The 26,270-nt window shown below is 37.6% G+C and overlaps 1 protein-coding gene and 1 pseudogene across 6 annotated transcripts in view; one reads left to right on the top strand and one right to left on the bottom strand.

Moving 5' to 3' along the window:
- The window catches only part of LOC120241656 (SSX family member 2 interacting protein), a 44,981-nt gene that overhangs the window by 9,877 nt on the left and 8,834 nt on the right, over positions 1–26,270 (bottom strand). For 4 of the 6 annotated variants that reach the window (XR_005530917.1, XM_039246937.1, XM_039246940.1 and 1 more), the window contains exons 2-11: positions 14,492–14,623; positions 13,426–13,595; positions 12,743–12,955; positions 10,336–10,446; positions 8,604–8,739; positions 6,495–6,570; positions 6,235–6,424; positions 2,796–2,946; positions 719–855; positions 219–392 (exon numbers count right to left, since the gene is read on the bottom strand). Coding sequence is in view for 5 of the 6 variants with exons in the window: in XM_039246937.1 (XP_039102868.1) it covers positions 219–392; positions 719–855; positions 2,796–2,946; positions 6,235–6,424; positions 6,495–6,570; positions 8,604–8,739; positions 10,336–10,446; positions 12,743–12,955; positions 13,426–13,595; positions 14,492–14,534 (1,401 nt within the window). In the remaining variant the exon portion in view is untranslated. The remainder of the gene's footprint in view (positions 1–218; positions 393–718; positions 856–2,795; positions 2,947–6,234; positions 6,425–6,494; positions 6,571–8,603; positions 8,740–10,335; positions 10,447–12,742; positions 12,956–13,425; positions 13,596–14,491; positions 14,624–26,270) is intronic. The other 2 variants (XM_039246938.1, XM_039246939.1) reach the window with 2 other exon arrangements.
- Positions 15,130–15,227, top strand: LOC120241667 (annotated as a pseudogene).

Below are 26,270 nucleotides of genomic sequence, written 5' to 3'. Positions count from 1 at the left end.
TCAATTTCCTAATCTGGTAAAGGCAAAACGACATCCTTCTATTAGTACACATGCTTACAATCCTTTCAAGTTAGTGTAATTTATAAGATCACTGGTGAAATACTTTAGGGAAAGGCTGGATGGCAAAAACCCAATGAAAGGCAGAACTTTGATGCCTTCTGCTGGGCCTCCCCAGGACTTGCAAAAGCTCTACAAGGAAAGCTAATTGTTTAAGATACCTCCAATCCTAGGCGGATAGCTGCTTCTGTAAAGCTTCGTCTTTCCTTTTCAAAATTCTTTTTCTGCTCTCTAAATAGGGACCACTCTTCCTGGAGGCGCTCCTTTTCTTCCAGCAAGTAGCAGTCTCGAAGCAGTGAAGTGGTGTCGTCATCACATGCAGTAGCGAGCTGCTGCTATTAAGCATTAAGGCATAGTAAGTTCCAGAGGATCCCTGCAGCACCCCAAGTTAGAATTAAAAAGAAGGCAGGTCAAACTTTTGGGGAAGGACAGAAACCACGAAGAATCAGCAAGTCAACGGAGGATCCTCATTTTCCACCTGGGAAAGCCTTGCCTAAAGAATGGCATGCAATGTCACTATTAGTAAGCCCAGAACTTAGTATACAGAAAAATGTCAAATACTACACATCTTCTGAAACAAAGGAATAAAAGTCTAGTAAGATTCAGTAAAATCCTGGCCCTTCACAGGGGAAAACAGCTTTAAAAGGCAACTTGCATTTACCTGTAAAAGCTGCTGCTGAGTTTTAATCATTTCTTTACACTGCTGAATTTCTAACTCGAGTTTTTCAGTTTCTTGTTCATGGTCTTGTCGTGAGATTACGTCTTCATCATTGAAACCTTCTAGATGTACCTTTGAAACTAACATAAAACCACTAATTTGACACAGGTTTTATAGCCTCCACTCAGTTTACGGTATTCTGGAACTAGATTTAAAAATCAAGGGGAGCCTAGGTGGCTCAGTCTGTTAAGCATCTGACGTCGGCTCAGGTCATGATCTGACAGTTGGTGGGTTTAAGCCCTGCACTGAGCTCTGTCCTGACTGCACTTCAGATTCTGTGTCTCCCTCTCTCTCTCTGCCCCTCCCCTGCTCGTGTGGTCTCTCAAAAACAAATAAAAATGTTTTAAAATATTTAAAAAAAAATCAAAGCTCTCAGAATTTCTTTCTAGAATCTCAGATTTTCTAAAAGGTACCTATTCCCTTTGCCCTCTAAAAATTTCATAATCTATAATAAAATTAAATTTATGATACTTTAGCACTATGAAAAAATTTAAAAAGCAAAACAACGATAAGGGATTCATGACAACTACAAATTTGTACTATTTTTGGACTCAAAGGATATCTTTACTAGTTCTACTACGAACATTTACTTTGTAATCCGTATTTATTCAAGACTATGTCCTAATTAAAAATGGACACCTATATTCACACAGGAGAAAAATAATTAACAAATTCATAAACTACTTTCAACACTTCTTCAAAGATCAATGCAGCACTACAAATCTTGCTCTCTGGTATTAAATTCAACAAATAGGAAGTGTGAATATAGTTGCTATTTACTAACAGATAAGGACTGAGATCAATAAAATCTCATGTAAATTAATTTTGGTATAGAATTTTGTTGATTACTCTTTACTACTGAACACAATTGACAGTGACTTTGTGACTTTTGATTTTTAGAATAAATTTTCTCTCAACAGACTTCATTTACTGAGCAGAAACCTTAATTTTCTTGATTGAAAAGCATGCAACCTTCAAAAAATATAAGAATACATTCATCAATGTAAATCTATACTATCTATGGTGACAGGAAATGGTGTCTAAATAATACATACACCATTAAGGGAAAAAAGTGTAGAAAGAATACATAATGTTTTTTTTTCATATATGTATTTTCATGTACATATATTTTTCCTTTTTAATTAATTAGTTAATTTTTTAAAATCGTTATTTATTTTTGAAAGAGAGACAGAGTGTATGTGGGAGAGGAACAGAGTGAGAGGCAGACACCAGAATCCAAAATAGGCTTCTGGCTCTGAGCTGTCAGCACAGAGCCTGACACAAGGCTTGACCTCACAAACTGTGAGATCATGACCTGAGCCGAACTCGAATGCTTAGCCAACCAAGCCACCCAGGCACCTCTCTTTTTAATTTTAGAGCAAGAGAGAGGTAGAGCACAGGAGGAGCCAAGACCGGGGGCTCAAACCCACAACCCTGGGATCAGGACCTGAGCAGAAATCAAGAGTTGGACGCTCAACTGACTGAGCCACCCAGGTGCCCTGTTTTCTATACATTTTTAAATAAATATTTTGCAAATGCCTACAGAAAAATCAAGAAGGACATACACCAAACTGTTAAGTGTCATGTACAGGGAACAGAAACCTGAATATCCTACTTCATATACTTCCTAATTGATACTTTATATTAAACATTTATGATCTTCAAAATAATTTAAAAATAATTACTAGGAACTAGGAATATGTAAGTATCTAGGAATAAGCAACAGGTTTATATTTATGCCTTATCACAATTAATAACTCCTAATTTCCAAGATTTAGTTAAGACATTCAGTTCACTTCATTCAATTGTATATTGCACACAGAGAAAGACTCACTCTGAATGCAAAGTATTTTCTCAATAAGGTTCAAACCTCACCTCTAGAAGTAGACAGAAGCTTGATTATGAAACTAAAAACTGAGCTCAAGTACTTCACCTCTGAGCCCATAAAGTGGCTTTCCAAGTGACTGAAATTAAGAGCTGAGTGTCAACTCACTTTGCATACACTGTGGCAGTAAGTTACCTTGGTTATCAAGTTTTTCTACATGACTTTTCAAAATTCTCCACTGTTTTCTGATGCTGTTGGTAAGTTGCTCTCTCACAGTTTCACAGGAAAGGTCCCACATGCTCTCCCTACTCAGTTCCCCAGCATCTTCCTCAGCATCAGAGAGAACCTATAAGTGACAGATGAAGGGAAAAGACCAGTATCTTAAAATGGCTCTAGATACTCAGGCAATAGTAATCAACTGATTATAAGAGATACTTCTCAAAATCATTTTTGTGTTGTATCTTAGGCATATGTTACCTAATATTTAAGACAGATATTGTCCAACTCAAGTCTCTTCAAATGTGAATTTGAATCCAAATACAATTAGTGGTGAGAGTCAAGAAGCTGTGTGAGGAAGTTATTCACTACTTGTCCAGTGTTGTGTTGGATGCTCGCATATGTTAATTAACCCTCAAATCACGATATAATGTGGGAAAAGTGAGGCTTGTAGAAGTAGACACACTGCCCAATATCACACAGGCAAGAGGCAGAATGGAGATCTGAAGTTAGATCAACTTATCCCCAGTCCTAGGCTGTCTAAATAAACCAGTGAAGTTATCCACAAAGTAACTGTGAATCCTATTTTTTTAATTTTTTAAAGATAAAACCAGAGATTATTTTTCTTTTTACTCTAACACCGAGACATTAAATCATAGGAAAATACAGCAACCACTGACATAGGATCACATAGACTCAATGCAGGATAAAGAACATAGAAAAACAGTACTAAAATATATCACGGTAATCTACAGCTACATAGACAATAATATATATTATGATGCGTATATATCTGCATTACACTCTGCATGGTCCAATTTTGTTATTAACATCCAAAAAAGTGGACAGAGATGTACTTCACTAAATTAAACAATAAACATCTTGCTGGGAAAAAAAGAAAAAAGAAGATGAGAAGAAATGCTGATTTGGCTGTTTGTGAATGCAGATGCAGCAGGAATGAATGAGTGACTCAGTGTGGAGAGCTGTAGCACAGCCTGAGGTCAGCAATGGCTGCCAAAGTCAAGGTCTCCCAGGGGAAGCAGGTTGGGGAAAAGCCCAGCATGGAGCTCACTGTGACTGCTTCTTGCCAATCAATCCTCTGGAGCTACTTGCCAGTAATTCTTCTAAGGAGCTATGCCGTCTATGTGTTAAAGCATATCAGAATACTATAAATCCATTATGTAAAAAATTAATAATAATTGCTTTACACTCCCCTGACTAAATGAAATGCTAAAACCACAAAATGAAAATTAAAAGTTAACTTGAATTTTGGGTATATATTTTGGCTACAATTCAGTAAGAAAATAACTTATTAATAAATGAAACCTGAAGGCTACCTAGGCGTTCTAAGGTTATACCTCACTCCCTTTATTAAAATGCTTCAAAAATCCTTAAAGGCAAGGACTGAGTTCAATTATGAGAGAAAAAAGATCTAGAAAAACAGACCTTTTAAAAACAAGAAATATACTTAAGAGATTATTTCTCCAAATTTAAACATTTGAATTATTAAGAATTACACAGGCTACTACGCACTGGATGAATAATGGTGAGAAGAGGGAAATTTAAGTATCTGAGGAAGGTCTCTTTCATTTACTACTTACTCTTGCCAACTGAAAGCTGGTACTGTGTGTATAGGTTGGGCCAAAGCCTGAAGAAACTGAAGGAGTAACAGAAGGTACGCTAACTCTGGAGAGGCATTTGTGGATTTTCACAATGAACCAAAAAGTGATGGACTTTGAGAGAAAAGCCTAACTCAATATAAAGGCCAAGCAGGTCCCAAACCCAAGAGTTTAAAAGAACATTCTGGAATGATTTTTTTTTCCCCCTCAGAGAGAATGAGGGGTTGGGTGCAAGCAAGCGAGGGGGAGAGAGAGAGAAAGAGAATCCCAATGAGGGGCAGAAAGAGAGAGAAGCGGGGCTCGAACTCACGAACTGTGAAATCATGACCTGAGCTGAAGTCAGATGCTTAATGACTGAGCTCCCCAGGTGCCTCAGATAATGAGTTAAAAAAAAAAAAGAAAGAAAAAAAGGTAGAAGAGGGTAGGCTTATCAGCAGGACTGATCTGTGATAACACAAAGTAAACAGTCCCATATAGGTTTAAAAACAAGTTCTGATGACTTGCTGACAATCAGAATTCCTCCATCAACGTTGTTATTTTCAGATTTTAGTCACTTGCTTGAATCCGGAATTTAAACATGTAAAGCAATTAAGTTAAAAGAAGTTTTCACCATGATGTAACTTGTTCTTTCAGACCTCTGCATATTTCACTCCCCTTGTATCACATGCTTTCTACTCCCAAAACACACACCTATTTATTTTTAAGAGCCAACTCAAATTCACGTTCTCTCTGATGACTTCCCGGACTGCCTCACTTGCTTTGTTGTGCACACTGCAGAACACCCTATTCCAGTCCCACCCTATTACAGCTCTTCACAAGTGTAACAATTACTTTTCTACATGCCCCTTCTCCCCAGAAGAGCTTCTGAGGGATGCAATGCATTGAATGTTTGTGTTCCTCAAATCTGTGCTGAAATCCTAATGCCCAATGTGGAGGTATGCGGAGTTGGGGCCTCTGGGAAGCGAGTAGGCCATGAAAAACAGAGCCCTTGTGAATGGGAGGAGGGCTCCTACGAAGGGACTCTGGCGAACAATCCTCCTCTTTCTGGGCATGAGAGGGTACAAGGAGTCAGCAATCTGCAACCTGGAAGACCTCTCTCACCAGACACTGGCTCTATGGGCACCTAGATTTTGAACTTCCCGGCCCCAGAACTGTAAAGAATAAATTTCTGTGTTTTTTAACCACTCAGTCTGTGGTAGTTTATTATAACAGCCCCAACTAAGACAAAGGAAGAAGTCAAAATCCTTTTAGCTTTTTTCTTTGCAGAGATCAGACAGGAAATTTATGGACTGAATGATTAGCTGGTTCCCCAAGTTAACGAATGTTTCACTGTCTGGAAAGCAAAACATGCTTACATACACAACACCTAAACTAGTTGGAAGATATTTGCCACAGGAGTTAAAAGCATGAACTCTGGGGTGAGACAGACTTAGATTTAAATCCTGGTTTTGTCCTGTGTGACACTAGGGTAATTAGACTAATGTGCCTCAGTTTCCTCAGCTATGAAATGGGGGATAATTATAATATGAAAAGCATCAAATTATAAGAATGAAATGAGACGTTTAACAGTGTTTTCGGCACAGATCAAGTCCTTGGAAAGTCATCTCCCTCATTTCACAGGGCATGTCTAGAAACACATAGGGACAATTTTCCGGGTCGTCACAGTGACTGGGGGTGGTACAGCAGTGAGTGTCCTGTCCAAAATACCAGTAATGGCCCCCACTGAGAATACCAATCTAACGCTTTAACTGTTCCACTTAGCAATCCGAAACTATATTAGAGAGGAAAGAGCCACTTACAGTTCCTGTACTATCATCTGTTCTTTCTCTAGGTTTCTGCTTTTGGGGAGAAAGAAGAGAAATCATTTCCTTTTTCATTTGCTGAAGAACCTTCTTAAGTTCAGCATTTTCCATTAGGATTTGTTTCTGACGATATTCATAATCATTCAAGAGAATCTTATACATTTCATCTTCGTTCCTGAGAAAGAAACTGTCAGTATGAAAATGCAGTTATAGAAAGAAAAGTCTGGTGAAATGTATCAATTTAAATTGGACCTTACCTGGCTTCAGTTTTACCCGTCCTCCAGGAACCTCTTTTTCCATCAGCTCTCCCCACATAATTTAAAACTTCCATAGCTATAAACATGAACATGCAAAACAAAACCAATTCTTACCATACGTATGTTTAAGCATATAAAACCCTAACACACTCTATACACACTGGAGACCTAAGTCAACCTGGTATAGATTAGGATTTGGGCTCAAAGAGCCCAGGATTTAAAGCTCCAGTTCTCCATTACTGATAAACACTAAGATCTTGACAAGTTATTTACCTACTAAGCCTGTTTCTTCATCAATACAGTGGGAATAATGAAAGTATCTACCAAAGAGTTGTTGTGAAAAGTAAAAGATGTTAAAACATTTAAAGTACTTATAAATATTATTTTATTATCATTAATTTTTGGCAAACTATGGCCTGCAGGCCAGATGCCTGGTTTTCTAAATAAAGTTTTATTAAAACACAGCCACACCATTTGCTTCTTTAACACCACAAGTGTAGGGATGAATAGTTGTGATAAAAGACCACAGACTCCACAAACCTGAACACGTTTACTATTAGAATCTTTATAGAGTAAGTCTGCCAAGCCCCACGTTGTCACCACCATCAAAGGAGTCAGGGCCCCTGACAGTATTAATTTCTCATCTATCCCAGGGGGAGATGGAACAGTTGGCATAAGAAGAAAATAAGATGGCAATAAGTTACTGTAACTTTAGACTTGGTAGAATCATTATGAAAATGTCACGACCAGTAAGGTCGTGTTTGGACCAGGAAACAGCCAGATTCCCATAAAATAAGAGCTCTGTTACTAGAGTTAAATCTTTAATAAACTTCTCTAATTAGTACGTTTTATACTTCCAGCATTTCATCCTGCTCTTTAATTCATGGATGAACAGGAGGTTAATCAATAAAGTTTAAGTTTGATTATCTAAAGATTTCCAACCTTGTCTTAATAGCTTACCACACTTCCATTTTTCAGTCATGTTTAAAAAAAGATAGCTGAATAACTGAGTCAACACTGAGCCACCTGCTGACAGCGGACACAGTCCACCACGTGACAGCTTGGGACATCTGCTCCTCAGCTGTCATGTCAGCAAGTCCAACCGAGCTCTGTTTCGGAAACCACAGTTTAGGGTATTAATGTACCATGCAGGCTAGAGGACAACCCGCAGTCCACGTGGAAACCACTCTTCGATAAATAAATGCACAGATTTCCTATTCTGCATCTTTCCAGGCCAGCAAAGCCCTACAGGTGTAGCTCGACTTTTGTGCGTGTGGTTCTACTTTGTAATCTGTGTCATGTACCTGAAATTATGCACATGCTTGGATGAAGTAAGCTGTAAGTTAATTTTCAAAAGAATAACACTAGAAAAAAATTTACTGTAGGCACAGACATAAGCATAATGTCCATAGTCCATTCCTCAGACCAGGTGCTTCAAAAAAGCACAGCTACACTTATTTAAAGCAACTGACACAGATGATTTGGTGTGATGAATAGTTTTGTGAAGTTATTTCTGAAATCATACTTTTTTTTGATACTCAGAAACTCATCTTGACTTTTCATATTATCAGTTCTTTGCTACAGATTAGAATATCCTCTGGCTTAATCTTTCCTCTATTGAACTACAACTGCCATACGCAAAAAAATACGTAATTCTTTCTTTTTTTTTTTTTTAAATATTTTTATTTATTTCTAGGAGAGAGAGAGAGAGAGACAGCGTGAGCAGGGGAGGGTCAGAGAGAGAGGGAGTCACAGACTGAAACAGGCTCCAGGCTCTGAGCTGGCAGTCAGCACAGAGCCCGATGCGGGGCTCGAACCCACGAACCGCGAGATCACGACCTAAGCGAAAGTTGGACGCCTAACCGACTAAGCCACCCAGGCACCCCAAAAAATACGTAATTCTTATATGCAACTAAGGAAGCAAAGCTAAAGAATAATTTTTCACTAATGAGTTGCCTTAATTTCTAATTTCTGTGGATATATGTCTAGAGACAACCGCATAAAGCACAAAAACAACAGTCCATGAGTTGTTGTGCCCCATCCATATTTCTTTCTCAGCATATTAGCTTATTCATTTCCTTTGCTCTATCTTAGCCAGTTGTTTCTTACCTATTTTTTTATCCTTTTTGTTCATAACAAGTTGATGTAGACGTTCCTTTAGTTTATTATATTCACGTTCTTTTCTCTTCATATCATGATTATATTGAGTTGCCCGACTTGCAATGATATTTTGTAACTTTTGTACCTGAAAAAAGTATTTTCCATCTAATGAGTCCCTTTATGATTGGTAATCCCAGTTAAAATTTATAAATTCAAAAGAGAAAAGAAGTCTTAGCATTTACCTCCTCATAAAATAGTGTATTCTAGGATTATTCTTTCTTCTCAATAACCACTGGAAATCACTTTTAAAGATATCATTAAGTGAATCACAAAGTTTTTATTCTTTAATTCTGAAACTTCCAGAACTCCTAACTTTCTAAATAATCTTTTTCTACCCCTTTTACATTTAGAGTCTGATCAATTAGAAACCAAAAACTCTTACAGAAGTATTAAAGTAATTAGAGCTTCATCTGAAACAAAAATTAATCTGATCATTTGTAGGGACTTCCTTATACTACTTACTTGAACCACTTTATTCCTTACAAATCTGTGACAAATTAGCCACAGCACATCACAGCATGTAAGTAAACAGGTTCATTTACTTTGTTTTGTTTTTAAACAGGTTCATTTTTATCTTATCACAAACAGTTCTCAAATTAGAGTAAGTCAAACAGCAGACAGAATCCAGTTCAAATATTTGCTAAGCACCTACTATATGCCATCCCCTACTGTTCAATGTTTAGATCTATTATGGCTTCTCAGGCAACCCTGGATAGAAAGTATGTTCTATTTTATAATAACATTTTCAATCTCTGGTGAAGACGGTTACGTTTAACTCAATCCTTACTAAAGATTAACTATATTCAAACCACTTAAGAGTAATCAGCACATCAAGTCAAAACTTTCTGGGAAATAAGAAAATATATAAGCAATCTTGCAGTTTAATTAAGATATTTCATTATCCAGTAACTAAATATATTACTAGTCAAATATGACAAAACAAAATCTGTCTAAATCACTATAAGGTCATTAAAGAAATATGTTCCCCTAAAAGTCCTTAATTATAGTTTAAAAAAACATATACAACACTGAAAATATTATATTTTTACAGTTATCAAGTGGTAAGGGAGCAAATTGCAGAGCAATAACATAATGGTTTCTTCATGTATAAATTAAAAAAATAATTTCAAATGCATTAACTCTATAGATCCAAATACTAAGTAACCGCTATAGCAGAAGTGAGATAATTATGATGTCATTAGCAATCAGAAATAAGATTTTTAAATGTGAATTGCTTTTTTTTTTTTTTAAACAGTAACTCTTGTGTCCCTTTAGTCAAGTAACTGCTTGACTGTATGAATAATGGCAATAATTAAAATAAAGAAGAGGCATGCCAGATATTAAATAGAGGTATGGCAAAGAATAGAAGATCTGCATTTAAAGCACCCTTGCACCTGAGGAAAAGCAACAATGCATTTGAGTCCAGGCAGACATTACATGACACTGGTTGTCACAAGCTATGGACCAAACCAAATGAATCCACCTGGAGCAGCCATGACATGGAGAGCTCCTGATCTCAGTTACATATGCTGCGATGGTGTGGAAAGAGGTCCACCACACCGATTTGACAAAGGATGAATTAATGACTCTTGTTTTAAAGTAGCTGTTATGGTCACCTCAAATCAAAGAATTTTAAAAAAAGAATTCACTCAAACTTTATCTTCAGTAAGTGACAACTCACTTCATCTTTTTCATTTTTCAATAGCTGATGCAAATTCCGGTTCTTGCACTGTAACTGTCTGTCTCTTTCCTGAAGCCCGATCATTTCTCTCCTGGAGGTTTCCAGTTGTTCCTAAAACATCCACATGCAATCCTGGTTAAAATTAACATAGGACTCGGAGCAAATGAATTTTTAGAAGAATAGTAAAAACAATGTACACATACTAGGGATCGTTAGCTAAAACTGCAGCTTAGTGGCACACAAAATGTTTAGTTAAAACAATTATTATAAAACAATACTATAAAGGTATAAATTTATTTAAATCCCAGAATTTTTTATGTATCTACTAAAGAGTTTCAAAGTGGACCCCTTGAAAGGTTATTCACCTATTCAAGTGATGCTGCCACTGAACACTTTTAAAATTTCCTTTTTGTACTTTCTAAGACTGCTATAGCACACTCTCTGAGAAAGAACCGAAGTGATCTGGAGTAAAGTCTAAAGATGGGTGACCACACAAAGCAGCAACCCTTCAGGTCAAACGGGGTGAGGCTACAGGAGGACACGAGTTGTCCCTTTCAAGTGGGACCCCCTGAAGACTTTTCCCAGAGTGGAACGGCAGCATTTCTGGAATCAGTATGGGGTAAGATGCTCACTTTGAATTCACTCCAGACATTCTGTGAGGAAATGTGCCAAGTTCTGCATGAGGCCATTGGAACATTTTTAAATCCTCTTATCTTTATAAAATATAAAAACCACTCAACTTATGGCATAACTGACCATAAATGACATCTTGCACAATCTCTGTCACAATGGATCTCAAGATGATTTAGGAATTTATAAAATTTAGGACTATAACTTGGATAACTATAAGGCTGTCAGAATTTTTGGCATCTTCTTCCTCTGCAGTGTTGAAAGCTTCCTATCATGCCAGACCATTTGGAATGGCTGAACTTAAAGGCAGTGGGCCAGCTGACATGTCCCACATATGTCAAATCAGATTCGCTCTGAGTAATTATCAACGCTTTACCTGAACTCACTACTATCCCTGCAAATCTGTATATCCCCATCCTATGTCACTCAATTCAGTATCATAGCATCATATCTTAGCATCATCCTCTGTAATGTTGGCAGAGGCCTGGCTGGTATCTTAAATTCATGACTCTCTTATTCCTCAAATTCAATTTTTCATAATATTCTACCCATTTACCTAAATTTCCTTAATTATCTCCCTTTTATTATCTCTACTGGCAGTACCTTAGTTCAAGTCCAAAACCTTTCTGGCCTTGGCAGCTGTTAAGACCTGCTAACAGCTGTCCTTTCCACCATGCCTTCTAGGCTCCCAGTTCCACTCCAAATACAAATCTTACACCTCTCCCATAATTTTTCCACCCTACCGCCAGACTGGTATTTGCATGATGCCCACGATGCCTTCTCCTGCTTATATTCCTTGGCGCCTTCGGGCTCCCGCACAATGCTCTCACGTCATCTGACACCGGGGTCCCAGCCTCACCTATCACTCTTCATCATAATCATATACTTCAGCCCCTACAGCACTACTATCTGCTCCTGAAAGTAAAATGCTCTCTCATACCTCTAAGCTTTAAACAGGTTACATCCTCTGCCTAGAATGTCTTTTCCAAACATTAGCAAATTTCTATTTTTTCCTCATATCTGAGGTCAAGTGTTAAGTCTCTGCGAAGCCTCCCTTTACTTCCAAGAACAATTAATGATGCAAATAATCGTAGTTTAATGTATCTCTTTCCACTAGACTACAATCTCCTTGAGAGCAGAGATCGGGGTTCACTCCTCTGTGAAACCCACTGAGCCTAGCACACAAAAATACTCAATAAATTGTGCTCAACAAACTGAATGAATCGTATGCTAGCAAAGATCAGCGACTTTTGCCACTGAACACACATTTCTGTCCAGAAAGGAATACCTGATTTTGGCCCAGGTCAAACACTAAATTAGAAGATTTCCTGGAAAACTCTCTAGGCTGTCCCCTGGGCTGTCCCAATAAGTGACCACTCCCTAAGGAAAAGGCTAAACAGCCCCCAATTACCAATATCATTGCACAATTATTCACTAACTACTTAAAAACTACTCAGCCAAGTTTATCCAGATTTAAAAAGTTACTGCCTCCTTAGGCTTAGAACTCTGAGTCAGTCTAATTCATAAGACCTTCCATAAGTTCTCTGATTAAAATTAAAGTACTATCCACAACCCATAGCCTTTTTAATAACCTTGGTGGATATACCAACTACCCCCTCCCACCCACCACAGCTCTCCCATCAAAATAATCTCTCATGCGTAGGCACTACAGGATATACAGAGACCTAAAAATATTAAAGAGAAAACACTATTATCACCTGGCTTAGCTTATGAGACATTTGCCTTATTGAAATACAGGTTGACATGCAATTTCTACCTTAAGTTTTGCATAGCAGTTCTGTAGATGGTCCATATCACTTCCCAGTTTCAGATTCTGTGTTTCTACATTTTCCTGAGCTAGAAGGTTCTTCCGCTGAAGCACAAGTAGCTCATTCATACAATTTAAAACGGCAACTATATTTAATTCTCTCTTTGTGTCTTTACCTTTGGATTCTTCATATAATGAAGGAAAACCGAAAGTAGTCAATTCCTGGTAGGAGAAAATGTTTTCCTCAAAGTTGGTTACCAGACAACTTAGTATAGGAACAAAAAAAAAAGAAACATTTTCTGAAAAATTATAAAAACTACCCTGAGTTAAGAAAACTGTAAATATCCCAAAGGACAAAGAACAGCGAGAACTGGGCTCTTTTAGCCTCTGCTCTGCAACTGCCTGTATTCTGGGGCAAGGCACTCGGGTTTCCGCATCAGTACAATAAGGGGGAGACTCCATGTGGAAGAGCCCCTAGGGTGATGTGGAGGCCAACCTGCTCCTGACAAAAGCATTTACCATGTATCCAGACTAGATGATCGCCGTGGTTCTCTGCATTTCTAGTGTGTTCTAAGTCCCAGGCCAATACAGAACAACATAGTTGGGCTAGACAAGTGTTTTTCTCATAACTTTGATACGTTCTATTATGTAACATGACTTCTGCTATTCTTCTCACAAAAATTTTTTTTTACCTGATCAAGATATGAAATACTTTGTTCAATATTCTCTTCTGTGCAGAAGGCACTGAAAAAACTGTGCACATTTTTTGATAAAGGTATTGAAGAACATAGCACTTGCTGTGAGTATAAACTTGATGGAGACATCTTTGTTTCTGAGGTATATTGACAGATATTTTTGCTTTCTGAAAGAATAAAAGGTATTTACTTAAACAATTCATAAAACACATGCAAACCAAACTATCTCCATTACCAAAGATGTTGAATTATATAAATATTTTAAAATACTTTAAAATTCAGTTATTTTTGTATGAAAATTATACAAAATTGACCCTTGAACACTGCACTGACTTCCCATTCAGTTGAAAAATCTGTATCTAAATTCTAATTCACCCAAAATTTAACTACTAATAGCCTACTGTTGATAAATACATATTTTGTATGTTACATGGATGGTATACTGTATTCTTATAATAAAGCAAGCTAGAGAAAAGAAAATGTTATTAAGAAAATCATAAGGAAGATAAAATACACATGCAGCATGGTACATTTACTGAAAAACATTCTTGATAAACAGACCCACACAGCCCAAATCCATGTTGTTCAAGAGTCAACTGTACCTTTTTTCTCTTCAAAGAGATACAACTATAAAATGCCCTTAGTACGCATGTCAAGGTACAATATATTCTTAGTTTACAGTAATTCAGATTTACAAAAATAACAGACAAAACCCACCTATGTCGAATGTTATATATTAAAGGAATAAATCAAAGCATATTGAAGTAGACAATAAATTTATTTCAAATGCATAAATGTTTCTCTCAAAAATAGTAATAATCAAACCCATCATCCATCAAAGGCATTTAACCCCACTAATTATGGCACTGATTATGGCAATATTAAAGCTATTCTTAGCTTTCTCAGATAGTTTTTCTGAAGATAAAAATTTAGATATTTTACAACTATTTATGTCTCTCTCTAGTCACCTCTTCAATATTTGTGGTAATCATTTTACAGTTTCATTTAAAAATCCACCTTTACAACTGCTGCTTTAGTTGACACTTATTTTAGACTCCGGTACCTGAAGACAGATCTGGATCTGTAACAGTCATCCACTCTCCCATAGCAGTCACCAGAGCCAGGATACCTGAGGAGCCAGTTCAGCAGTGAAACATGCAGTCCAGCTGCTGTCACTCTTCTATGTAGGCATCTCCTTAAAAAGCAAATTATAAAATAATAGCATTTAACTAAAAATAAAAGCAAATATAAAATCAATGTGTAAAAAGAAGGATTTTGAATTATTACTCCCGCACTCCTGTGGTAGAGCAGAATGATAATCTGTGTGCATGTGTGCACATGTGTGTATGTGTGTTTAAGAATCAGGAATACAGAGGAGCACCTGGGTGGCTCAGTTGGTTAAGCATCTGATTTCAGCTCAGGTCATGATCTCTTGGTTTGTGAGCTCGAGCCCTGCATCAGGCTCTGTGGTGGCAGCTCATTTTTTTACTTTTACTTAAACTATGTTAGCAAAAAAAATTCTTTTTAATTGCAATTCCTGATGGTGGCAAAGATGTAGAAAATAGCATACTCCCATACACTGTTGGCCGCAAAGTACAACTTTGTACAACTCCCAGCAATTTGGCAATATGTACCAAATCCTGAAAATACATTTTGACCTAGAAATATGAACTGTGAAGTTTTACCCTAATAATGACTTATGTTCATTTCAACAGCACATATACTAAAATTGGAACAATACAGAGATTAGCATGGCCCCTGCACAAGGATGACACATTCATGAAACATTCCATATTTTTTATGTGGAACTTAAGAAACAAAACAGGTGAACATGGGGGGAGAAAAGAGAGGCAAACCAGGAAAAAAAGACTCTTAACTACAGAGAACACACTGAGGGGTGATGGAGGGGATGGGCTAGATGGGTAATGGACATTAATGAGGGCACTTTTTGTAATGAGCACTGAGCATTGCATTTTAACTGATGAATCACTGAATTCTAAACCTGAAACCAATTCTACACTGTATGTTAACTGGAATTAAAATAAAAACTTGAAACTAAAAAAGATTTGTACAAAGATTCGTCTACAAGTTGTTCTTGAAATCAGAAATAGCTTGTATGTTCCACAGGAGACTGGTTACATAAATGACACATTTATACAACAGAACACCTTTAAACACAACTATGTGGCGTTAGGGTGGCTAACAAATACACAAAAGGCCCGAAATATATATGAATGAAGTGGACTAAGTATAAGAACCCTTCATATAACATTTTCAGCCTACCGTCATATTTCCACTTTTTTTATAAAGAAAAATGGAAGAAATAAATATCTCTCCACCATAAAAAATTCTAACGAAATTTTGTGAAATCTCCTAATGTTAGAAGCTAATTAAAAAAATCATGCAAGGTACCTGTGGGAAGGGGGAGTAGCTGGAAGATGTGAAAGAGCCTTTTACATGGTGATCCGAGAGGGACTGAACAAGTATGCACATTAGTATAATCCTTCAAGTTATACACTTAAGATCCGTGCTTTATTGGATGTAAGTTATACTTCAAACATTTTTTAATAAGCCAAATAAAATGTGTTTTTAGGCCAGATCTGGCCTATGAAACCAAGAGCTCACAATCTGTTCTGAGTATTTAAGATTGTGGAAATATTCATAATGTAATACAGAAGTGAGATGAAAATTTTCACTCATTCAATAATATTTTTAATTTTGCTAATATGTGTCAGACACCCTTTTCTAGGCACAGGGGAAGCCCTGCTCTCAAGTTCACATTCTAGTGGGCGTAGAAATAGATAACTAGGCAATAAATTAACCTCACAGTCAGAGAGTGGTAAGAACTATAAAGAAAGCCAAGCACAGTAACGTGAGAGTCCTGGAGTGGAGAAATCTAGATTCATCAGGGACGGCTGCATCGAAATGCTGACAGTTAAACTGAGACCTAAATGATTTGCAGTCAGCCACAAGATGCTCCTGGGCTGCAGCAGCCCAGGTAGAGGAAATGAACTTGGTAAGTATGAAAACCATAAAGAAGGCCAGTATCTTTGAAGTACATAAGGACAGATGGTAGGAAGCTGGATTTTCTCTAAGTGGCAATGAAAAGCCAGCCACGGAAGACATTCAGGCCGTAAAACAATGGGATCTTCTCTAGGCTTTGAAGAGATTACTATCAGTGTCAAAAAGATCACTTAAGCTAGTCTACCCCCTGAATATATTATAGGTGGGCAATAACGGAGGCTGGGAGATATGAGGCTTCGGGAAGAGTTCAGGCAAGAAGACAGTTCTACACTACAGCTCAAACAGAAATAGACACAGGTAGATAAATTAAGGATGTGTTTTGGAGATAGAATCTTCACGACTTGGAAGATGGAATGAAATATGTGCAAAAGAGAAATCAAAGATGATTCCTAGGCCATAATAGCAGCCTATAATATATACTAATCCAAATGATGTTATGTGCTGTATTACATGTTACAATGTCACACACATATAGGTGGTTGTTACCCAATCCAGCACCAATTTTTTCTATTTTTCTACTCATGTGCCTTATGCACCATGAACTATTTTGCACTTCTCCCTGTCCTTAAATGGGTGCCTTTGGCAATAGGATAAACAGGATAAAGGTCTGCACCAAGAACGACAACGATTTCACTTTCTGCTTTCAGAGCTAGTAGCCATAAACAAAACAGGATCCAAGGGACAATAAACCCATCTACTCCAGCCTAGCTCTGCTTTGGGTAAGTTATTTAACCTCTCTAAGCCCTAGTTTCCTCACTGATAAAATGCCATAATAATGGCTTACTTCATGGTTTCCTCTGAGCATTAAGTGAGCTCATGCACATAAAGAAGTACTTAGCACACAACCCGGCATATGGGACACACATAATTACTATCAGTTGTCATCATCGCCATCATCATCACCATCATCTGGACACAGATCTGACTGCTTGATATAAAACACGGGATTCCACAATCTGTAACAAAAGGCACTGATGCTTTTAATAAAAGTTGAACACAAATCCTGAGAAAATTTGGAGACAGATATCCTCATAAAAACATATTAGTCAGTGGATTAATTCCTCATAATCATTACGTTGAGGGGAGGCATCAGATCAGAAGAAAATAGGCATATTTCCAAGACCTTCCTGTTCTTTTTTTTTTTTAATAAGACACAATACTACCTTAAATTCCTTTTCTCTTCTTACAGAAAGATCAAACACCAAAATGTTTGCTACACATCCATTCTTTAAAATTGTAATTTAAGTCAGTTATTCTTTCTTTGTGAATTTAGCTCTCCTGGGTCTACATGTTTGGACAGTGGATTTGTTAATTAAAATAACAAGAAACAACTGACTGTGAAATATTCAGGTCTAGTTAAATGTTCACAATGAAAACCAAAACTCCACTTTGAAGCTCTACCAGAAAAAGAACTTAACCAACTCATATACTTCACGCAATCTAAAAGTTTCTATGTATTCTCTTCTGTTCAATGATGCACCAAATTATACACCAAGAGGCTTGTAATAAAAGAAGAGTTACCCAACCAGACTATTAATCAATATACATCCCCAAACCAAGAAACTAATTTAAGCAAGTTATTCTATTCTAGCTCAACCATAGCTAAATTTCTTTGTTTAAGATTACAAACTATTTTTATAAAGATATTATTAAAAAATCAATATTAATTTCAAAAGAAAAAAAAAGCTAACAGGAATATCTCTGCTTTGCATAAACCTAACACCATTACAAGTATTTCAACTCTGAAAGCTTTAAAGGCAGCCAAGAAGGACTCCATGAAAGCCAAATGCTGAAACACACAACAAAGTTCACATAATAAATTATTCAAGTCATAGCAAATCATTACATAGTGAACCATGAGCCCCCATGACAAGTCACATAAGAATAAACTTGATTATACTAGCATTGTTATTATAGATTCATTATAGAAGGAGAAAGGGGGAAAGTCTCCAGTAAATCATTTCAGATTCAAGTAAGCTATAACCCCCACTTCTTTATATATACCGTTGGTTGGGGAAGCTGCCTAGATTCCAAGACAGGTCAAATTAATGAGTGAATTTTATGAGCAAATCTTAAAGACTAAATAACTTAACCATATTGTAAAAGTCCTTTCACTCATCTAAGATTGTTGAGGAATAACCTTGAAATAAATTAAAGAAAAAAATCTATAAAGTAACCTATAAAAATTCCTATTCTCTACATCAGAGAGTTTTATTCCCTGCTGGTGGGTAACATACATAGGCATCTAATAAACTTTCTTGATTCCAAATATTTCTCAAAGTACATTCCAATAAGTCAGTCCACATAACAAAAAAATCTTACTAATTGTAGCAAAATTGCAGTCGTTTCTGTAAAAATGTTACCTTACTCTTTTCTGAAGAACTACTTTGGCTTCCCTCATATGTTGCCAAAGCACCAATGCCATATTTTGGGTATAAATAAGCACGGGTACTCTAGTCTTTCCTGGGTAAAATGATTACGCAATTAAGAATTGTCTAGTGGCATTTTCTAGGTTAGAATCCTAACAGAAAATTGGGAAATAGTGAGACATCTGAAATTAACTGTGTCCTTTCTGAAAAATGAAGATTTCAGTAAGTTTCATAAATTTATCATTCTTCATGTCAAAGCATTTTCTTTCATATATATCTGTCTGTATTATAGATAGAAAACTTGGGCTCAGAGAAGCCAACAGGATTGCCTGAGGCCACATTTCAGGTTGGTTGTGAAGCCTGGACACAAGTCTGTCTTCAAAACTGCTCTTTTCACTCCATCACACAGGTAACCTTTCTATGCTGTACACATAAACCTCTATATATAAAAAGATAAGAGTTAAAAGTAGAATAGAATAAAAAAGATTTCCATCAAATTTCTTAAAAGAGAATGAGTCCCATAGTTCACCTGATATCATTCCACTCAGAGCATAATCCTTAAAGGAACATATCTACTATCTAAATTGAGGTATACTGTTAAACCTCTGCTATGCCACAAACAGCTTCTTTCTCATTTAGAAATACCTTGCTTTCAAAAGGTTTAAAACAATTCTCAGAAATGAGTTTAGTTCTATAGAAAGTTTAACGAGGGTGGAATCACTCACTTTACCATTTTGTATTCTAGAGTAAATATTAAGACAACATCAAAACCAAAAGTTTGTAGACGTTTAGCAAAAACATTTGTGGTTCTGCTTAATTACGCACATTGCTTTTTGTTGCTGTTGTTTTGTTTTGTTTCCATCAGAAAAGTTCCTTGGCTGGTTATTGCTCTTCCTTCTATACAAAAGACTCTGGGGGTCTCAATATACGCTAGTCACGTGTAAAATTTGGGAGTAGGCAACCTCTAATATGACTCCTAGTTATCCCTGCTTCCTGGTGTGCACACCTTTGCGTGCCCCTGCTCCTTAAATGTGGGCTGGGTTTAGTGGCTAGCTTCCAACAAATAGAATACACCAAGAGATGACAAGATTTCTCTTCCATATTTAGGTTATAAAAAGGCTGTGGCTTCTGTATGGGATCATTTATCACCCACTGCCTTTTGGGTCCCTCTTTCTGTCATGTTGTGAGCAGAGGCCAATGTGGCAAGGAGCTGATGTCTCAATGTCTCCAGCCAATAACCAGTGAAGACCTGAAGGCTGCCTAGATTCACAGGAGTGAGTTTAGAAGCAGATCCTCCCCCTGTCAAACCTTGATGACTGCCACCTTGGCCAACATCTTCACAGCAGCCTAGCGAGAGATCCTAAGCCAGAGGCACCCAGACAAACTGCACTCAGATTCCTGGGACAGATATTGGGAAATAAATGTTTGTCATTTTAAGCTGCGAAGTTCTGGAGTAAATTGTTATGCAGCAGTATATAATACAAGTTTAAAAACAATATGCATACATTTTGAGTCCCTCCCATAATTTACAGGTCTCAAGCTGAAACATAACTAAAGTGACATCATATACAAGTGCAACAATCAGCTTTATGAAAATGTCATCCTGTAGTACAATTAATCAGTCCATCTTACTATAGGTGGCTGCCTCCTGCCACTAGTTTATGAACTTCTACAGGAAGTTATGTATGAACTTTCCTACAGAGTGGGGATCTTTGTTATCAAACAGTGCCTGAAACAAAGCAGGTACTCAATAAATGTTTATAAAATGAACCGCATCCCACATATGGCCCACTCACTTCCAGCCTTTGTGCTCCACCTATGCCTTCGTCTCTCATCTCACCCGAAACTAACGCTTCTTCAAAGCCCAGAACAATCACTATCATCACCTCCACACAGCTCACAAAACTCTACTCTCTAGGTACTTTGTATACTTAGTAATTTGTGGCATCATTCCTAGCCAGACTCTCATGTACCATACATTTTAATTTCTGTATTCCCTCCACTACTCTTAACAGACAGAACAATACTCAATAACCAATGATAAATTAACATGTTCATTCTGGCAAGCAAAGGAAAATAGCAATGGAAAAGACACAAAAGATGTGAGTCCTTTAGAGAAAAGTATTACTCTCTTCATCCCCCAAATCTCTCACCCAACTACTAACTGAAAAAGGGCTCAGCAGAAACTAAATAGTATCCTGATTACAAGATTTCCCTCACACAGTACATTTTAAGTGGTCTTTTCAAGTTCACTTGAAATTTGAACTTGAGAAGGTGCAACTGCCTACCTAATCAGAATTCTAAAACTTCCATCAAGTGTCAGAAGATAATGGCTTTTCATTACAGGAATGTAGTAACACTATCCCATCTAGACTTCTAAACATTGCACAGGGTTTGTTACAAACAGCTCACTAAAGTCTTTGCTAAAATCTCACAAAGTTAGAGTTACCAAATTGTCAGGTTAAGAAAACTGTTAAAACTATGTCTTCACATACTGGTCTTACCTTATAAATTCACCCATAAAAATTAAAAATTCAGTTATCAGCACATTTTTTTAAAAATATTTTATTTCTAGGAGAGAGAGAGAGAGACAGTGTGAGCAGGGGAGGGTCAGAGAAAGAGGGAGTCACAGACTGAAACAGGCTCCAGGCTCCGAGCTGGCAGTCAGCACAGAGCCCGACGCGGGGCCCGAACCCACGAACCGCGAGATCATGACCTAAGCGAAAGTCAGACGCTTAACCGACTAAGCCACCCAGGCGCCCCTATCAGCACATTTTAAATAGATGTTATTACTCTCAAAAAACAAATGTATTATGATTGCTTTAAAAACTAATACTATCTATAATTTTGTTCCAAAGAAGACTACAGATTTTAATTCCATTATAAATACTTTTGCTACCTTACACAAAACCATTCAGGTTTGAGTATCAGTGTAGAAACACACTAAATTCAACTTCTTAGAAAGTCTGTATTTTACAAATTTCAAATCTAATTCATCTGAGCAGCATAATTTAAAAGCATAAAAATTTTCCATAGAAACAAATTCCTCATAACTTAAGTTTGAATAGCTATCTGAATGGCTGAAGCTCCAACTGTGGCATGCCCTTACCATCACTTTTGTTGAGTGTGTGGCTACGAGGAAGCCCGACAGTTGAGGAGTACTGTGCAAACAGGGCAAGCTTCACGAGCCTAAGCCGGACAGACGAGGATCACATCCTGACCAAGTCTCTCCCAGCTGGTTTCCTCACCTGGAAAATGGGGTAGCACTCTCTTTTTGGAGGGTGGTTGTGGGCATTTAATGAGGTAATAGGCGAAGAACTAAAACTAAGCACAGCGTACCTAATAGCTAGGGAACTGATTTAACAAACATATGCCAGGTGATGTTCTAAATGCTTTACATATACAATGTCAATTCTCACAACAATCCTATAATATAATTTCTTTTTCACAGGTAAGGAAATTAAGGCACAGAAAGGCTACCCACCCACTCCCCCGACCCCCAGGCTCCGGAGCCCATTCTCTTAACCAACACATGCTGCTGCTTTAGCGGATAAAAGGCTCAGGAAGCAATACTCCTTACAATTATTAAAGGCCATCACTCATTAACCCACATCTCCAACTGGGCAAGGACTGCACAAAATAGTGTGAAGACACAAATTATGGTAAAATATTTCATGCATATCCCTTTGGGTTGAGAGATACAATCTTGGTAAAGCTCCAAGCCAGAATCCGCCATTAGAAAGCCACCCTCTTAGTAATGCCAGGAGGAGCTACTATATTTTAAACATGCTGTATTTTAAACTTACACACACCCTTGAACCAACTGTTGCTGCAGTGTGAGTAACAGTATGGTATAATGGTTAAGAGCACAGGATCCAAAGCCAGACCAGGTTTCAAATCCCAGTTCCACTCCCCACAAACTAAGTGGCCCTGGACAGAAATCTCTGAACTTCATTTTCCTCATTTGCAAAAGAAGAGTATAAAAAGTCTTTAGTCTCAAAGGATTATCATATGGGTAAATACCATATTTAGTTTTAAATCTTATTTAATGACCTTATTAAAAGTTTATGCATGTGGTACCTGGTAAGTGCCCAGTAAATGTTAACTATTATGAGATACTTTACTAACTTGGAAATTTTTTATATTTTGCTGATAAAAAAAAAAGTTGCAGAACAATGATCTAACATGACCTTATTTGGTCTTTAAAAAACTCCCAAAACTATATGAGTATATACATATAGATAAAACTAGAAAACAAGACCAACTTGTGAGTAGAAAAGAGAGGGGCAAGGGTCTTTATCCCTTTCATTTACACACACAGATATTATGGGTAATCTTTAGTTTTTTGGGTCTCCCAAATTTTCTGTAAGTGAATGTGTTTTTCTACAATGAGGAAAAAAAAATCTATGTTTTTAAAAGGCAATTACAGTGATAAGCAGCAGTAATGGGCATGAATTGTGTCACTCTCAAACACCAAAATTAATAGTAGAATGGCATAAGTAACAAAAAATGTAAAATACTTATTTCCAGATTAATCAATGAGTCAGCGGTATCTTAATAAACGAAAGCAAGCAGCTCTGTTGGGCAAAACCCAGTTACAAATTATACTAAAGTCCTACAGCTACTCAGATAATCAGTTACGTAAGGGAAACAGAACTTTAGCAAAGGTCAGTAGTTTGTAGTTTCAGATGGCAATGTAGCATTGTACAAAAATTTGCCATCTGTAAATAGGCTTCTTTGACTACAGATCCCATCATACAAAGGGGCAAGCAGAACATAATGGCAGCGAACTGGAGACAACCTAAATGTCCATCAAGAAGCAGTTAAAAGCCAATACAAATAGTTTAGCCAAAAGATGCGCTACTTTGGGATTATTAAGCACATCTGCATGTACAGCATAAAAAAAATTATGTATAATAAGAATAGTACGATCACTTGGGGCGCCTGGGTGGCTTAGTCGGTTAAGCGTCCAACTTTCACTTAGGTCATGATCTTGCGGTTCATGGGTTCGAGCCCCGCATCGGGCTCTGTGCTGACTGCCAGCTCAGAGCCTGGAGTCTGTTTCAGTGTGTGACTCCTTCTCTCTCTGACCCTCCCCTGCTCACGCTGTCTCTCTCTCTCCTAGAAATAAATAAAACATTAAAAAAAAAAAAAAGAACAGTATGATCACCATGTTTAATTAAATCAAACTATATAAATACTACCTAACTTTAGGAGAGAGGTCTAGAAAAGTTACAAACTGTTACTAACACAACAATCCTGTGGGATGAAAGGGCTGGGTGTAGGGAGGGATGGACCCTACCTCCATTCACTTCTTCACTAGGACACTGTGATATAGCTGGAGTGTTTTAGGAGCACGGGTTATTCTGTAATATCTTTAAAGGCAGTGGATTCATGCACAATTAATGAGATAACCTATGTGGAAGTACACCCACCTCAATCCCAGATGGTAGCACCCTACCCTTTAGTGTAAATATCAACTTAGACAAATGATACACTCTTTCCAACAAGCAATTACATTTCTAGCACCTCTCCCACCCGTTCACACATACAAGTGAGCAAGGGTGACACAGTCTTCCAGTGGTGCCCTGCTTTGCTGGAGCATAACCGTGGGGCGCTGGCTCATCAGGGAAGACCATCCCATCCCCACAACTGCTGTGAAGAGTGAAGACACAGTACTGGCACACTCAGCAAAAGGGAGTGTCCCTCTGGTTCCGTTATAATCTCAACTTGGTAGGAGAAAGGAGGGAAAACAGATTGACATTGATTTAAAACTATTAAGATTCTTTTCAAAAAAGAATGCTCTTACTCTATCAATCTTCTATGACTCAAGCAGTAAGATGTCTTTCTCTGCTTCAGGAGAGCAGTTTATGAAGTTACATAAGGAATATACTTGGAGATAGGCCCCACCATCTGAGATTTCATTATGCACCGACTTGCACCGTTAAAGTTTTCATCTGTTCGGGTCATGGCCCCCAAGTGAACTGTTAGTTTGTCTCAGGGCAGTGTCATTTCAGGAAGCTGCAGGGGATACTGAAAGAGCACTAGGCCAGCTGTCAGGGGCTAAGGTTCTCCGGGCCACTTCTGTCATTTACTGAGTAGCCCTGAGCTGGTCATCATTTCTCTGGTTTTCAGTATTCACTTCTGCAAAATAAGGAGGTTGAATTAGATGACCTTTAGAGAATTTTTAGTCTATTGACTATGTTGTTTACATTTCTCATGGGATCTTATATGGAGTTGAGTACAGCTATTCATATCAAAATTTCCTCTTTACATTATTATATCAATGTGCACACATTGTCTTCACAACCATATGTTTAGCAAATGAAATTCTACCTAATTCTAACAACATTAACTATTTTTCCTTAAGTTTATCTATTTATTTTGAGAGAGAGCGAGCGCAGAAGGGGAAGACAGAGAGAATCCCAAGCAGGCTTTTCATACTGTCAGTGCAAAAAGCCTGATGTGGGGTCTGAACTCACAAACTCTGAGATTATGAACTAAGCCAAAACCAAGAGTCGGACACACAACCCAATGAGCCACCCACGTATCCCTAACAACAGTAACAACTTATTATGCATAAACCATGTACTAGGAAAAATTTAAAGCATTTTAATATAATGACTCACTTAATCTCACAATAGCCCAAATAGTTACACCCTCCACCCCATTACAGATAACAAAACTGAGACCCAGAGTGTTTTCTTGCTCAAGGTCACACAACTAGAATGTGACGAAGCCAAGACTCAAACCCAAGTAGTCCAACACATTTAACTGTTACACCCTGCTGCCTTTATTGTAAGAGAGAAGGGAAAACACAGTATATGAGCTAACACACACACAGGTAACTCACCTTTCTACCAAGTCACCATGAGACTACATTACAATAAGACAGTAATTATTCCAACTGACCAACTAGGATGTGAACTACATAACAGCAGACAAGGTGTGGGGGCACCTGGGTGGCTCAGCTGGTTGATTCTCTGACTTCAGCTCAAGTCTTGATTTCACAGTTCGTGGGTTCAGGCCCCAAGTTGGGCTCTATGCTGACAAGCTCAGAGCCTGGAGCCTGCTTTGGACTCTGTGTCTGCCTCTCTCTGCCCCTGCCCTTCCCTGGCCTATGTTCTGTCTCTCTCTCTCTCTCAAAAGTAAACATTAAGAATGAAACTAGATCATTTTCTCACACCATGCACAAAAATAAACTCCAAATGGATAAAGGACCTGAACGTGAGACAGGAAACTATCAACACCCTAGAGGAGAAAGCAGGAAACAACCTCCTTGACCTCCACCGCAGCAACTTCTTACTTGACACATCCCCAAAAGCAAGGGAATCAAGAGCAAAAATAAATTGTTGGGACCTCATCAAGATTAAAAGCTTCTGCACAGCCAAGGAAACAACCCAGAAAATTAATAGGCAACCAACGGAATGGGAAAAGATAGTTGCAAAT

The sequence above is a fragment of the Hyaena hyaena genome, unplaced genomic scaffold, assembly GCF_003009895.1.
Source record: "Hyaena hyaena isolate Hyena2069 unplaced genomic scaffold, ASM300989v1 scaffold_286, whole genome shotgun sequence".
NCBI classification, from domain to species: Eukaryota; Metazoa; Chordata; class Mammalia; order Carnivora; family Hyaenidae; genus Hyaena; species Hyaena hyaena.
This window is presented reverse-complemented; position numbering and strand designations above follow the sequence as displayed.